The 15,360-nt window shown below is 35.6% G+C and overlaps 2 protein-coding genes and 1 pseudogene across 3 annotated transcripts in view; all 3 read left to right on the top strand.

Annotated features, from left to right (window-relative positions):
* The window catches only part of LOC125841872 (putative late blight resistance protein homolog R1B-12), a 33,028-nt pseudogene extending 22,644 nt beyond the window's left edge, over positions 1–10,384 (top strand).
* Positions 1–15,360, top strand: part of LOC125841869 (putative late blight resistance protein homolog R1B-16) — a 20,862-nt gene extending 5,502 nt beyond the window's left edge. Inside the window, exon 2 of one of the 2 annotated variants that reach the window (XM_049521053.1) lies at positions 14,992–15,360. In XM_049521053.1, coding sequence (XP_049377010.1) covers positions 14,992–14,999 — 8 coding nt within the window. In that variant the 3' untranslated portion in view covers positions 15,000–15,360. Of the gene's footprint in view, positions 1–9,703; positions 10,385–14,991 lie in introns of those variants that run through there. The other variant, XM_049521052.1, reaches the window with a different exon arrangement.
* LOC125841871 (putative late blight resistance protein homolog R1A-10) lies at positions 6,999–8,014 on the top strand. Its single transcript, XM_049521054.1, has one exon. It carries the CDS (start codon positions 7,078–7,080, stop codon positions 7,909–7,911), a length of 834 nt encoding a protein of 277 aa, XP_049377011.1. The 5' UTR covers positions 6,999–7,077; the 3' UTR covers positions 7,912–8,014.

The raw sequence follows: 15,360 nt of genomic DNA, 5'->3' as shown, positions 1-15,360 counted from the left end.
GGAGAAAAAAATAATTCACTTGTCCGATCTGCGTGAATCACAAACGATTTGCCATGTAGGCAAAAAATGCTTAGATGGTTCAAATCTGGGGTGGTAGAGGTGTTCAATAGGTACTAGGTGTAGTTGAGGTGTCTAAATGAATAATGAGGACAACTTTGAGTGGCTACAGATGACTTTGGCCAATTTTAATTGATCTCTCATCCATAACGAAAGAAAATTAAATAATCAATTAGGGCTCGTATCTGTTTCTTAGCCAAAGATCAAACTTTTGGTTGATTTGTTTTCCTAATGTGGTTGAGATTTAGGGTTTATGGTGCTATTTTGGAAAACACTTTCTGGAAGATCTAATTGCTTAAGTTTTGATTACATTTGTGAAGGATCAAATTCCGTTCTCTGTTCTCTTGGTGCTTAGATTTGAGTAGTGATTAATTGGAAATGGGTGTTGATCAAGCTATGGAGATGGGTGTTGGATCGGTGTTGAAATTAGATGTATTGATAATGGAGATCAATTAGAAATCAGCCAAGTGAATGAATGGATTAAAAATAAATAAATTTTGGATAAAAAATAAAAATAAAATAGGGCAAATATTTGAGATCATGCCACGTGTTTTTCCATTTAATCAAAGGGTATATATGATCTAAAATTATGACGGTAAGGGTATGTATGACCCAAAAGTATAACGAAGGATATATACGTATCATTTTTGAAAGTTCGGGGGTATATACATTTTCCCTTTAATAAAATAAGATCATATTCCTAAAAAAAAAAAGATTTCAAATATATTATTTTAACTCACCTCGGGTTATAGTTTAGGCCTCAATTGTTTGTCGTTAATAAAGGTCTGAATTATTTAGTGCATTTATTTTTGATTAAGTCATTGATCATTAAAGTATTGAGCGGAGGCTTAATATATTACTAATTAGAAATGGCTAGTTGATTTCTAATAGTTACTTATAACATGGTAGTTGACTCTCCAGCTTTATTATAAAATGGCTAGTTGTATGCAATAAAACCAGCATCTGTAATGATAGTGCTGTCCAACTCCTTAATTAATGCTACAATTTGGTACTAGTGAAATCTTCTTATTGTTTAGTGTTTTGTAAACAATTTGACGAGCTCAGTTGATATAGTGATATACTTGTAAATCAAATCTCTTCATTCACAAATCTTGTATCAGAGATGGCTGTTTATGCTGCTGCAACTTCAAATGGTCATAACTCTTAGCACAAAATGAATTATGTGTCCCATGATCTATGATATGATAGATAATTGAATCCTCTTTCCAACGCCACCGAGTTTCCTAAAATCCGACATCCGAGTAAAAAGTTATGCTTGTTTTAGTGAAGACCTGCCGAACAGACTTGACCGACGGACCCAAACGACGGCCGGTAGATCAAACAACGGACCGTCGTTCCTTCCGTGGATGGGCTTCGCCAGAATTAAGTTAGGGTTGTTTTGGTCCTTTTCCTATTTCGTTGGACCCCTAAGCTACATCGTTTAGACCCTAAATTATGAGGTTTTAGTCAGTTTAAGCCTAGAAGCATAACTAGAACTTACCTAAGTCATCATTAATCAAAACTTAGAAAATTAGAACGCTAAGAGGAGAAAGAAGTCAAGAACCCTAGTTCAAGAACGCAACAAGTTTTCTTCAGTTTTCTCCGTGAAATTCGTCACTAGGTATGTGGAATTTCACTAGTGGGTTCCTTTCACCCATTAGGTCCCTAGTTTTCAGTCAGTTTCTTGATTCTCTTATTATGACTAGACCTAGGGTTTCTTGAATGTTAGAATTATTGGATTCTTAGCTGTTAGAATGATCCAAATCAGATTAGTAGGTTAATATTCAGTTTATTGCATGAATTTCAGAACCCTAGCTATGTAATTCTTTAGTTCTTGAATTATACATGCTAGGTCAGATATTTCAGTTATTCAGTTATACATGCCTCAGTTATTAATGCATCAATATCAGTTTAATTGTTGCATACTCAGTTTGCATGTTCAGTTCGAGCTATCCAGTAACTTACAAAAATTCAGTCATAATGTGTTAATCACTTAATCCATTGGGAGTAGCATAATACCGAGTTGGACTAGGGTTCAGCGTACCCAAATAGTCCCAGAACTACTAGCCACGCAGGTTGTAAGTCCCTTTTGTGGGCATCATTTCAGTGATCACGCCAGCATGCCTCTATACCTCTAGCAGGGTATATTGGGTCCTCTCGATGGGGCATAGACATCGAACTCCACATTTAGCTCATGTGGTTTTATTATCGGTTATTAGTAGCTCCCACAGTTCAATCAGATTCTATTGCATTGACCATTTATCAGTATAGTCAGTATTCAGTTTCAGCATGTTATAAATTGGTCACTGCATTCAGTTATCTCAGCATTCAGTATCTATATCCTGTTCAGATTATATCATTGCTTATTTGCTTTGTTCAGTTATATGTTATTTCAGCTATATTCTATCTTGCATGCTCAGTACCTTTCAAGTACTGACGCATACGTGCGCTACATCTTCTCGTGATGTAGGTTCAGGTTCTCAGCATCCAGATCACACTTAGATCGGTTCCCGATCTCCAGTTCAGCAGAATCAGTGGTGAGTCCTCATTCTCCGAGGACAATAGTCATGAGTCTCTTTTCAGTATTATTTTTAGTCCTTTAGTTTTAGTTTTGCTAGACTTAGCTGGGGCCTATCCCAGCATTTCTAGTCAGTTAGAGGCTATTTTCAGACATAGATAGATTTAGCTTAGTATTGAGTTAATATCTTCTTTGTATTAAACTCATCAGTTTTCATTTATCTCAGTTATAGTATATGGGTATTCCCCATCCTTTTCATTTTATTTATGATTTAGCTTCCGCATCTATAACTTTAGTATGCTCATGATTATGCCAGCAGAGTTAGCTTGGGGTCACTTGTGATCCTAGGTCCCGTGTCCGCGTCTCGGGGGTAGTCTCGGGGCGTGACAGGTCTATTAGAAACAATCTCTCTATCCCCACAAGTGGTAAGGTATGTGTACATCTTACACTCCCCAAACTCCACTAGCGGGACTACACGATGTTGTTGTTATAGGTTCAGTGAACGGGTATTGTATGCCCATCGTTGCATATCGTATCTAATATTTCTGTCAAACTTGTTTTATTTATATATTTAATTTTTTATTATCAGAACATTAGGAAGTGCAAATTTAGCTCAACAAGGACTTGTATAGTTCATGGTTTTCATATGCAAGTGAATGAAATATACTGGAAGTGATTTTTCAGGTGCCAAATGTCTTGTTTAATAATAGGGATAATACATATATTGGACCTTAAACTTGGTTTCAAATTTTAACTTTGACCTCCAACTTTCATAGTACACAAACAGACACTTTAAATATCCAACCTTTTAATAAATAAACACGCGTGTCTTACCTGGCAAAACGCGTGATGTGCACGTTTTTTGCGTGAGTTAGGAGTGATTTTTGAGGCCTACAACAGTAAAAAAAAATGCTGAAATGACAACTCTACCCTTAATTAATTTTATTTTATTTTTAGTTCAAAAATGCACGTGTAAAGTGTTTAATTAGTTGGCATCCATTGAGTGGCTCACTAATACACGTGACAGCGTTTGCATTTCACGCTCTTGGCTCCAAAAATCGCGTGTTTATTTATTAAAAGGTTGGATAGTTAAAGTGCTTGTTTGTGCACTATGAAAGTTGGAGGTCAAAGTTAAAATTTGAAGCCAAGTTTAAGGTCCAATATATGTATTATGCCTTAATAATATTAATCTTCAAAAAAAAAAATCAAACCTTTTCATTAAAACAGAAATTTCCTGATCCATTTTTATGTTGTAACTTAGCATTATACTGCATGTGTTTTGGAGAGTACATTATGTATTCTTCAATTGGATAAATATGAGAACAAGGACTAAAATTCAAAGTGTTGACACATGATAAGCAGATGTTTTAGATCAATGGTAGTTTGGTTGAAGTTAGACATGTTTGTAAATCTTTTCTGTAATTGACACCGTTAAAACTTATTTTTGTGCAGATTGGTGACAGTTGACTACGGTTGCACTCAGTCGAAGAAGTATGTAAATATGTGTTACAGTGAGTTTCCGACTATAGGGGTAAGGCTGCATACACATAACATCTCATTGTGTATGTTGTTGTTCTTGTTATTGTAATTCTTGTTTCATGTCAACTGAGGTTGAGTTTATCATCAAAATTTTGCAATAACAAAAACTAGAATATGTATAATACCACTCTGTAATGTTGGTCTGAGATTTTATATTCAAATTTGGTTTGTCTGAACTCTGAAGGGGTTATTCGAAGATTATTGCACATATTGTTTATAGGATGTTATTTGTAAATATTGTGTATCCTGTTCAGCCCCTTTGTACTCGAAGCAAAATGCGTTCTCTTCATATTTCGTTCAGCATAAGCATAGAATGTCTTGCATTAAGACTAAATCATTTCAAACTTCATAGAGTATTGGTATGTGATTTGCGAGGAGAGTAGGGGATACTTAAGACAATTGCAACATTCAAGTGTGCACTGAATAAAACATGTCAAAGTTTAAGGGGTTTTAGGTATTCTACCTTCGTCTGAACATGTAATTCCATATAAAAATAAAATTAAACAATTTCTAATTTCACACGTTGACTCTCATAATCTAAATGTTGTTACTTGTTTTCAGTCTAAGGAGTAAATTTAACACAAAGGTCATTCTTTCTGTGTTTTGAATATATAACAGCATTTTCCGTATCTACGAAGGATAAATCTCAACTTCTCTAGAAGCCTGATACGAACACCAGATTTCACGGGGATGCCAAATCTAGAGTATTTGAATCTGGAGGGATGTAGTAATCTTGAAGAGGTTCATCATTCCCTGGGATGTTCCAGGAAACTCATCGAGTTAAATTTGAATTGGTGTGTAAGCCTTAAGAGGTTTCCATATGTTAACGTGGAATCTCTGAATCTACAACATTGCTCTAGTTTAGAGAAGTTCCCTGAAATCCTCGGAAGAATCAAGCCATTGGAGTTAGATATTCAAATGAGAAAAAATGTGATAGGGGAACTACCATCATCTGTTTTTCAGCACCAACCTAATTGACACCACAACTCACTTGATTCCCTTACGTGATGATGGAATGCCGTGGATGACCCAAAAACTAGAATTATCGTCTCTTCCAAATTATGATACAGGATGTACTATTCATTTTTTCTTGGTACCTCTTGCTAGCTTATGGGATACATCTACGGCAAATGGTAATACACCAAATGACTATGGGCTTATTATGTTTTCTTTCTCCGGAGGAATGGAGGAGTATGGATTTCGTTTGTTGTATAAAGATAAACTCGACGGAAAATACTGATGAGCATTCCATTGGGACAAGGACGAGCAGATATGTCATCTGCCTTAAGACACTCAAACTTGGTCTCAGATGGAAAGTAAGCGCTCTAACTTTGAATATGCACATCTAGATACCTCAACTAATAAAAAATAGATTTTTTTTAGCACATTCCAAGTTCGTTAAAGGCCTTTTTATTATATTCAATTGTTGTAGTTTTCATAACTACTTATTCTCATGACTCGTCATTTTCCTTCTTTATTCTAGCAATAAAAAAATTAACATTTGTAGATAAGAATGAATGAAATGATGATGATAATATAATATTTAATGTATGGAAATAAATGGTTCATATACTAATATGATAATTTACTACTGTATTTAATATTTAATTTATTAAATAGTTTCTAATATTTTAATTTAATGTAGGGGTAAAATGGTAATCTAACTCATGCTTAATATTTTTTCCACTTTTAATAATATATATATATACACACATACATGATGATGAGTATCTCTCAATTATTGTACTCCTAATGTCCTACACTAATATTTAAATAAATTTTGGAGTCTCTATTTTCAGACTTTCTTTACTTTAGTTGTAACAAAATAATTGAAGGTGATTATTAGGTTTGCAAAAGTGAGCAATGTGGTGGAACCAAAATAGCAAAATATGCATCAAAAGCTTGACTTAGACTTAGTGGTCACTGTACAAGNCAATTTTCATTTTAAAGAAAATTGTTAGCTTGTAGACTTCACAATTTATAATGTGTTTTGTTTCTATTTGAGGAATCAATTATTGAATAGGCAGAGAGAAAATCGCCTTTCGTGATTCAAGTAGTAAGCTCAGATTCATAATTGAGAAAGGAATTTTTCAAGTGTAATTTGAAATTTTCTACTATTCTTAACATCTCATTATAGAGAACTTTTTTAATTATTTTATTTGATTAAATATAATTCTTACAAAATATAACACAATAATCATGTTTCAGTTTTAACATCTATCAGTAGTTCAATACAAACTTTATAAAATAGAAATATAATTAAAAATTAAACTAATCTAAAAGTTTCTTAAAATTCATCCTTTAACTATAATTCTCCAAATTAAGAAATTCGCCACCTGAGATGAGAGTTTTAAATAAATTTTACCTCTTTCAAGTGTTGGATCGTCATGACATCATAAATATTGAAGGGGTGTCACTCATTAACGATTTTAATTTTTGTGAAGTGAAGAGGGGGTGACAATTTAAAATAATGTGGGATTATCTTATATATGAGAATACGAGAAATTACATTTTAAATGTCTAAACCACTTAAAATTGCTTCCATATTTATCAGTGTTGTCAAAGGCGTGCTTAAGCCCAAAAAATAAGGCTCAATACGTGTTGAGCAATTCACCTTGCTTAATGTGCGCTTTAGTGTTGTCATCAAGGTTCTAAGGCATACTTTTCTTTGTCAATGGGCCTCTTCCGAAGAGGCGACACTAAACAATTGATATTTCACTTTATTTTTATTTTTATTTTTGTTCATAGAGTTGTCATGTTAATAATTATAAGTCTTGGACTAATTAAACATATATATTTGTGTTTTTTTTCTCCCTTTACGCCTTTTTGTGCACGTTTCATTTGCCCTTTGCGCTTAAAGCCCCAATGAAACTTAGAGCTTTTTTGCGCTATGTGCTTTTGTTACACTGATTTAAAGAAAACAAATCTTGTTTGTTTGTATTTCTGCAGAAGTAGCAACAGAGATGGCTGCTTATTCTGCTGTAACTTCTCTGATGGGAACAATACACCTGATTTCACAATCCAACTTGGATTTACTGGAGGGTAACAAAGAACATTTGGAATTACTCTACGACAAGGTTGGTTCTCTACAAGAACTAATTCTTGATAGTTGTGATGATGAACCAATGAAGGATTTGTCAAAAAAGATCAAATATCTAGCACATGAAATAGAAGATGAAGTTAAATCACACATTCAAAGAGAGTCCGTTAAGACGCTTCCTAAGATGTTGCAACGAGCTACAGAAATCTTCCGCCTTCCAACATCTCAGGAGAGTCTTTTTAAGACCTTTCAACGAGCTACAAAGATTTTCCACATTCCAACAGCTCATGATATACTTCACAAGATCTTGCAACGAGCTACAGAAGACATTGATTCTGTGAAGGAAGATGTCCTCAAGCTGAAGGAGAATAATAGTATGCGACCTGTAGATTGTTCAATTGGTGGTACAATTTCACCGCAACTGCATGTTTCAACCATTGAGAATGATATGGTGGGGTACAACATTGAACAAGAGTTCATGCGGAATCAACTTAGGGGATACTCATCTCAATTAGAAGTGATCTCTATTGCTGGGATGGGCGGCATAGGTAAGTCAACTTTTGCCAACAAGATGTTTTATGATCCCCCAATTCTGAGCTTCTTTGATGTTCGTGGATGGATTACTGTGTCTAAGGACTACAGTTTAAGAAAGATGCTTCTATGCCTCCTTCAAGATGCTATTGGGGTGAAAGAAGAACTTGATAACATAAGCGATGGAGATCTAGCAGATTGCTTGCAAAAAAAATTTAAAGGGTAGGAGGTATTTGATTGTTGTGGATAACATTTGGAGCACGGAAGCCTGGGATGAGATTAGACTATGTTTTCCAGAAAACAATAATAGAAGTCAGATATTGTTGACTACTCGAGCTATGAAGGTTGCTCAATATGTAAGTTATCCTAAGGATCCTTTTCCAATGCGATTCCTAGAGCCAGAGGAAAGTTGGAAATTGTTTTACCAGAAGTCATTTGACAAAAAACCTTTCCCAATTGAATTTGAGAATCTCGCAAAGGAAGTTGTAAATAATTGCAAAGGACTGCCACTAATGATATCTGTGGTCGCAGGGACTCTCTCTAGCAAGAGGACATTGGACGAGTGGACTAACATAGCTCAAAGTGTGAGCTCTTTAGTAAACCTTGATGATTATCAACGTTGCTCAGGAGTGCTCGCTTTGAGCTATAATCATCTTCCTTCACATTTGAAAGCTTGCTTTCTGTATTTTGGAGTTTTCCCAAAAGATAGAGATATTTCTATGAAAAAGTTGATTAGATTATGGGTTGCAGAAGGGCTATTAGAGCTAAAGGGGCTTGAGGGATTTGAAAAAGTGGCTGCTAATTGGTTACATGATCTTATTGATAAAAGTCTAGTTGTTGGCAAGCAAAGTTTGGATGGAAAAATCAAGACATGTAGGATTCATGATCTTCTCCATGATTTGTGCTTGAGAGAATCTGAAAGCAATAGTCTTTCGTATGTTTCTAATTCCAAAACAGTTGTTCCTCAAGATCATCGATGGGCTTCAGTTCATTCAGGCCTGACACATTTACCTGACGGATTATCAAACATAGTTTCCTTGAGGTATTTTAGGGCTGAGTTCAGGGATATGCACCAATTTATAAACTTCGGAATCTACAATTTCTTAGTTTTCGTCGAGTTAATAAGTTTCTACCCATTGACAATCACTTACCAGATGGAACCTGGAAAATGTCTCAATTGAGGCATCGCGACTCTGCATTTTTTTATTTGTGTTCTCCTCCAAAGGTATCTGGCAATAAGTACCGGGTTTTGGAAAACTTGCAAAGTGTTCATGGGTTGAGACCTGATTGTTGCACAAAAGAAATGTTTGAAGGGATTAAAAAGGTAAAAAAATTGGGGATTTGTGGCCAGACTAATCACTTCTATGATGCGCCCAAATGCCTAGATAATCTTATATATTTACCTGAGCTAGAGGTACTAAGAATCTTATTATACGACCATTACAGAAGTGATTTCCTTCATAGGCATCCAGTTCCATGTGTGGGTTCTTTCCCACCGAATCTCAATAAGCTGACACTTCAAGGAACTCGTCTATTATGGTCGCAACTGACAGTCATTAGCAAGTTGCCCAAACTCGAGGTGCTCCAATTTAAGGCATTACAGTTGTTTGGTGATGAGCTTGGAGAAACTGTCTGGGAAGTATCAGAGATGCGATTTCCTAAATTGAAATTTTAGCTCATAGAGAAGAAGGGTCTTAAAAACTGGAAGGCCACTGACGATTCTTTTCCATGCCTTGAGCGTGTAATTATCAAAAACTGTTGTTTCTTACAAGAGATTCCTAAAGAATTTAAAGATAGTATGACACTGAAGCGAATTGAGTTATGGAGATGTACTCCTTCCCTTGTGAATTTCGCTAAGGAGATCCAAGAAGAGCAAGAGATTTTGGGAAACAACATACTTCAAGTTTATGCCTGTGACACAATTTGAGGTAAGTAAAATAAATAAGTGTTGACTTTTGATGAAATGTGTTACATCAGTAGATGAGAATTCTAAACTGTCTTTTGGTGTTGTGGTATAGGTTACACTGCCCATATCACCAATAGACATAAGAAAAGTTAAAAGCACAATTTGTCAGTAGATTAAACCTAAAGGTAAATAACGAGGGAAGTGTAAAAAGCATTGCCAGCGAATGATTTTCCTTCTCATACTAGATGATGTCAGGGAAGCTATAAATTTGGATCATGTAGGTGTGCCCCAATCTGAAGATTTCGCAAGAAGCAATGTAATTATAACTTCTCATTCTTTGGAGGTTTGTAGGCAAATGAAAATGAGAAGAGACACCGAACTGAATGTTTCCACATTGGAGGCAGATGAATCTCGACAACTGTTTGTCAAAAATGCAGGAGATGATGCCAACTTTTGTTGTAAAGATTCACATTTTGTTGCCTCATTCAGGAGTAACTAAGCAGATGATGGAAATTCCTGTCCAAGAGAGACACAAAATTTCAAGCTAAAGTTAATCAGTCGAGTTTGCTGTGATGTATTTTCCGTCAGATGTCTTAAGTTTTTTCTGCCAATAATTGTTCCTTGTTTGTACCATTTTTTCTTTCTGGTTTTGTTATTTTGATTGCTTGATTGTACACTGAGTAATTTCTTGTTTTGATTGTGTTTTGTAATAAACTGGTATTCTGGAGTTGCTAGGGAAATGTTGTAAATAAACCTTTAACTTATTAAAACAAACTGGTGTTGTACATTCAAAGTTTAGCACATGTTTTTGCTCTCATGATAACACTTCAGATTGTGTTTAATGAAACTTTTAATATTAGAAATTGATAACAATGTCCAAATGTTGGTTACAACAATAACATAAAGTTATAAGTTGAGATAATTGTGAAGAAAAACGACTTCCATCCAAAAGTTTGAGGAGTCATCTTGAAAAAATAAACAGAATGCATAGAGTTACTTACTGTGTTATACTGTTATGGGTTTTTTTATTCAAATTTAGCTCTGCTTTACCAATTTGTTATCCCAAACTCACTGGCCTGACTAGTCCCAGCTCTTATCCAGAAGTTTCTTCCTTTAACTTCTATCGTGATGATCTCTTAATGATGACCAGAAGGCAACATAATCATTTTCTTCAGACACAGAACAAATCATTGTGAAACAAAATGATACGCTTGTGGAAATACACTGAGTTTGTTGTTGTTGCTGGAATCCTTTTCTTTTTTTTTTGTTCTGCTGTCTGCAAAGGGAATGACAAGACTCTGTCCACAATGTGCCAATGACTATTGCAAAAAGCTTCATATTCAAAAGTTTTGGTTTTCTGTTGCAGGTCTATCATGAGACGCTCATTCAGAAGGAAATATATGTCTTAGAGCCTTTATGACAACACTGAAGAGCACATTAATCGAGGTGAAGCGTTCAACACTTTTCGTGCTTCGCTTCAGAGCTTAAGCGCACCTTTGACTATGCTGTTTGAATTAATTTCCTGATGACAAGTTGTTTGGATTTCATAAAATTTAACTTCAGTGTTTCAATATTCTGTAAGTCTATCCAGACTAACTCTCAGTCACCTCTTGATTATTAATAAAACTATAATTTTGGTAAAAATATTCTAGTTGTTGAGGCTTAATAATGGTTCTTCCTTTTTTGTTTGTTCTGTTANCCAGTGCGATATAAAGAAAGACTGTTTAAAACCTGCTATAAACTCTGTGTGTATACAAAGATACAATAAGCCTGAGATGTATATAGAAATACAAATGAACTGATGTATATAAAAATATAATACTTTCTGTGTATGAAAATACAATAACTGTTGTGGGAGTTTCTCTAACCGACAACCATCACATAAGAGCTATAGTGATGATACAACGATCGACCTCACGCTGCCAGAGCATCCTATACCCGACCAAAGGTATAAGACCTGAACTGCCTAATGGATCCACTAGTCTATCTGGAAAAGGATTCATCTAAAAAGTATGATCCTTTTCTACCCATGGTGGCTAACATGGTTCTATGGGGGCTATGGGTTCTTTGAACGCTCCCCCAATTCGGTGCTCGATACTACTCCCAAAAATGTATTGGCTCTTCTATTTTTAAAACATATTTCTTCCTGTTGATATGAGATAATTACTCAAAAACTAGCCCGAAGGCTCTTTGGAAATCTCAGTTTCCAACCTTGTTTAAATGTAAAAACTTTTCTTTAAAACTTCTTTGGGAATACATAGTTCCCTAATAACTTTGAGAAATGAACTCAACTTTATGTTCTTGACTTAACTTGAAGCTCTATACTCTTTACTCGACTTGCAACTTGAGCCTTAGAATGAAGTTAAAACGTTCAATAAAGACTCTCGAACAACTTTAAAGACTTGCTTTGACTCACTTCTTTAACTTCTAGACTTAACTCTTAATTTTACCTGACTTGGAAACTAACTCTCCTTGAATTGGAATTTGGATTCAAGGTATATGATCACACATTTATGGATGACTCCTTGACGTTTAGAAGTACCTTGGAGTGTTGAAAACAACTATGAAACATAGGTACAATACCTAGGAACATGTATGAAAAAGTGGGGAAAGAATGGGAAAACTTGGCGCTCTGAGAGGCGCGGAGCGCCAGACCAGAAACTTCAGAGGAGGCCTGCTGCCGCTCTGATGGGCGCGCCGCCCCAAGGGGGAAAGTTCAGAGCCCCTCTTGGGGTGCGCTGACAGGCGCGACGCCCCACCCTTTTCCCCCGAAAACTGACTTTTCTCCTTAGTTTTCTCCAACTCTAAACCTTCTACACTTCAAAGTTTCCAGCCCCAAACACTTAAAATCATGAACCTCTCAACATACAATAGATTCAACTCAGAAACACCACCCGAAACACACACCAAACCAACAAGAACTTCAACACAACACAACTACAACTTCAACAATTACAAGCAACAACTTCAACAAACATATTCAATCTTTTCTCGAAATTAAACGAGCTTGGCGTGTGGGGAAAGAACCATCCCAACACTATAAACTCACATACCTTAATAGGGATCACCCCCGAAGAAAACCACGACAATCTTTACGAAGTTTGCTTCTTCTTCTCCTTTCTCTCCTTTTCTCTCAAGAACCCTAACTCTTACTCTCTTTTTTTAAAAAAGGGAAAAACTGATCAAAAATCAGTCTTACACCTTAATATATATCCAAAGACAAGGCTAGGGAAAAGACCAAAATACCCTTACAATTTCCGGACAGATTCCCTGCCAACTGCCCAACTTTGAAAGGGCATAACTCACTCATACGAACTCGGAAACGAGCAAAATCAGCGGCATTGGAAAGATCATTCCACGGAATTTGCAAAAATGACTGGAACCACAGCTAAATCATCCTGAGCTAGGAGTTATGACTGTTCAAAGTTGGCCAAAAACTCACTTTTTCCCATACTTAACCAAATTTTCCAGATTTTTAATTCTTTCCAAAAAAACTATTTCCAAGTTTTAACCTCTTCATAGACTTTCAAATCGCCGGACATTACATGTATAGTTCATGATTTTCATATGCAAGTGAATGAAATATACTGGAAGTAATTTTTCAGGTGCCAAGTGTCTTCTTTAATAATATTAATCTTCAAAAAAAAAAAAAAGAATCAAACCTTTTCATTAAAATAGAAATTTCCTGATCCATTTTTATGTTGTAACTTGGCATTATACTGCATGTATTTTGGACTAAATTCAAAGTGTTGGCACATGATAAGCAGATGTTTTAGATCAATGGTAGTTCGGTTGAAGTTAGACATGTTTGTAAATCTTTTCTGTAATTGACACCGTTAAATCTTATTTTTGTGCAGATTGTTAACAGTTGACTACGGTTGCACTCAGTCGAAGAAATGTTTGAAGGGATTAAAAAGGTGAAAAAATTGGGGATTTGTGGCCGGACTAATCACTTCTATGATGCGCCCGAATGCCTAGATAATCTTATATATTTACCTGAGCTAGAGGTACTAAAAATCTTATTGTACGACTATTACCTAAGTGGTTTCCTTCATCAGCATCCAGTTCCATGTGTGGGTTCTTTCCCACCGAATCTCAAGAAGCTGACACTTCAAGGAACTCATCTATTATGGTCAAAACTGACAATCATTAGCAAGTTGCCCAAACTCAAGGTGCTCCAATTTAAGGCATTACAGTTGTTTGGTGATGAGCTTAGAGAAACTGTCTGGCCACCGACAGTTTCTTTTCCATGCCTTGAGCGCGTAATTATCAAAAACTGTCGTTTCTTACAAGAGATTCCTAAAGAATTTGCAGATAGTATGACACTGAAGCGAATTGAGTTATGGGGATGTACTCCTTCCCTTGTGAATTTCGCTAAGGAGATCCAAAAAGAGCAAGAGATTTTGGGAAACAACATACTTCAAGTTTATGCCTATGACACAATTAGAGGTAATTAAGTGGAATGATTCTTCAACATCCATCCATTATATGTTTTACCAGTAATTAATTGACCTGATGACTTTGATTCAAAATTTTATGTGCATAACTACTAGTATATCTTTTGATAGGTAAAATTGAATATTTCATATGTATAGACTCTGTTAAAGTGGAAGGGGGGGATGGAATTCATTAGATTGAATAAGTTGATCACATCTCTCTTACATCTTGAGAGGCCTAGCTAGTTTAGTCCATTATATTGTTGGGACATTTGGTTATAGAAATTTGTTGGAAATGAAGACACTTTTGAAAGAGTAGCATGCCAATAGTTGCAAAAAAATGTGCCCTTATACATCTATGATAAGCGTACTGAGGAGATGTGATTAGACAGAACATGGTGCAGCTTCAGCTTATCGAGGACATGGCCTTAAATCGGAAGGTGTAGAAGTCATGGATTAGGGTAGAAGGTTAGTAGGTAGTGGAGTGTTCTCTTGCTTCGGAAGGGTTTAGGCTTAGTGGTGTACGGTGTATGTCGTAGTATTTGTTTTATTCTTGTAATGTCTTGCTTTTGCTTTCTATCACCATCTGTTTTTGTTATGGTGTTTCAATTATTGCATTATTTTGTTCTTATTACTGTTTTCATCCGTATTAGTTGCTTCACTGTCTTTTTCCTAGCTAATTTATACGTACTTTGATTTGGTGTACTCGAGTCGAGAGTCTTCCAGAAACAGCCTCTCTACCTCCACGAGGTAGTGGTAAGGTATGTGTACACTCTACCCTCCCCAGACTCCACTTGTAGGATTTGATCACTAAGTATATATATATATATATATTGTTGTTGTTGTTACATATATGATCAGCAGGGTAACGTTTTCAACAATGGTTTAGATATGCTCTTCAATAACGTTTTTAACAATGGTTGAAGCTAGCTAGATATGTTAAATCTCTTAAAAATATGTGCAGAAGTATAGATATGTCCTACCGAGGAAGATGCAAAGGAAGAAGTAAAGCTGGTTTCCTCGAGGAATTTGCAGATCGTTTAAACATGAAGAAGTAAACAAATGAAGCCAAGGACATTCAACATCTACTATATCCATCAAAAATAAGTTTTAACTTCATATATACCGTGTAAGTCTCCATCGGAACAGGTTTGGTTGAACTCCCTTACTCTGGCATCGCCCCTGGTGGGATTACACTGGATTGTTATTGTTGTTCTTGTTCTTGTATCTCATAAAATGGGGTTGATTTTATCATCAATACTCAAACTAGAATATGTAATAGTTCATTTGTACTTTTACCCCTATTTTGTGATGCTCTTTGAGCAAATAAACT

This window comes from Solanum stenotomum, chromosome 10 (assembly GCF_019186545.1).
Source record: "Solanum stenotomum isolate F172 chromosome 10, ASM1918654v1, whole genome shotgun sequence".
In the NCBI taxonomy this organism is placed as follows: domain Eukaryota; kingdom Viridiplantae; phylum Streptophyta; class Magnoliopsida; order Solanales; family Solanaceae; genus Solanum; species Solanum stenotomum.
This window is presented reverse-complemented; position numbering and strand designations above follow the sequence as displayed.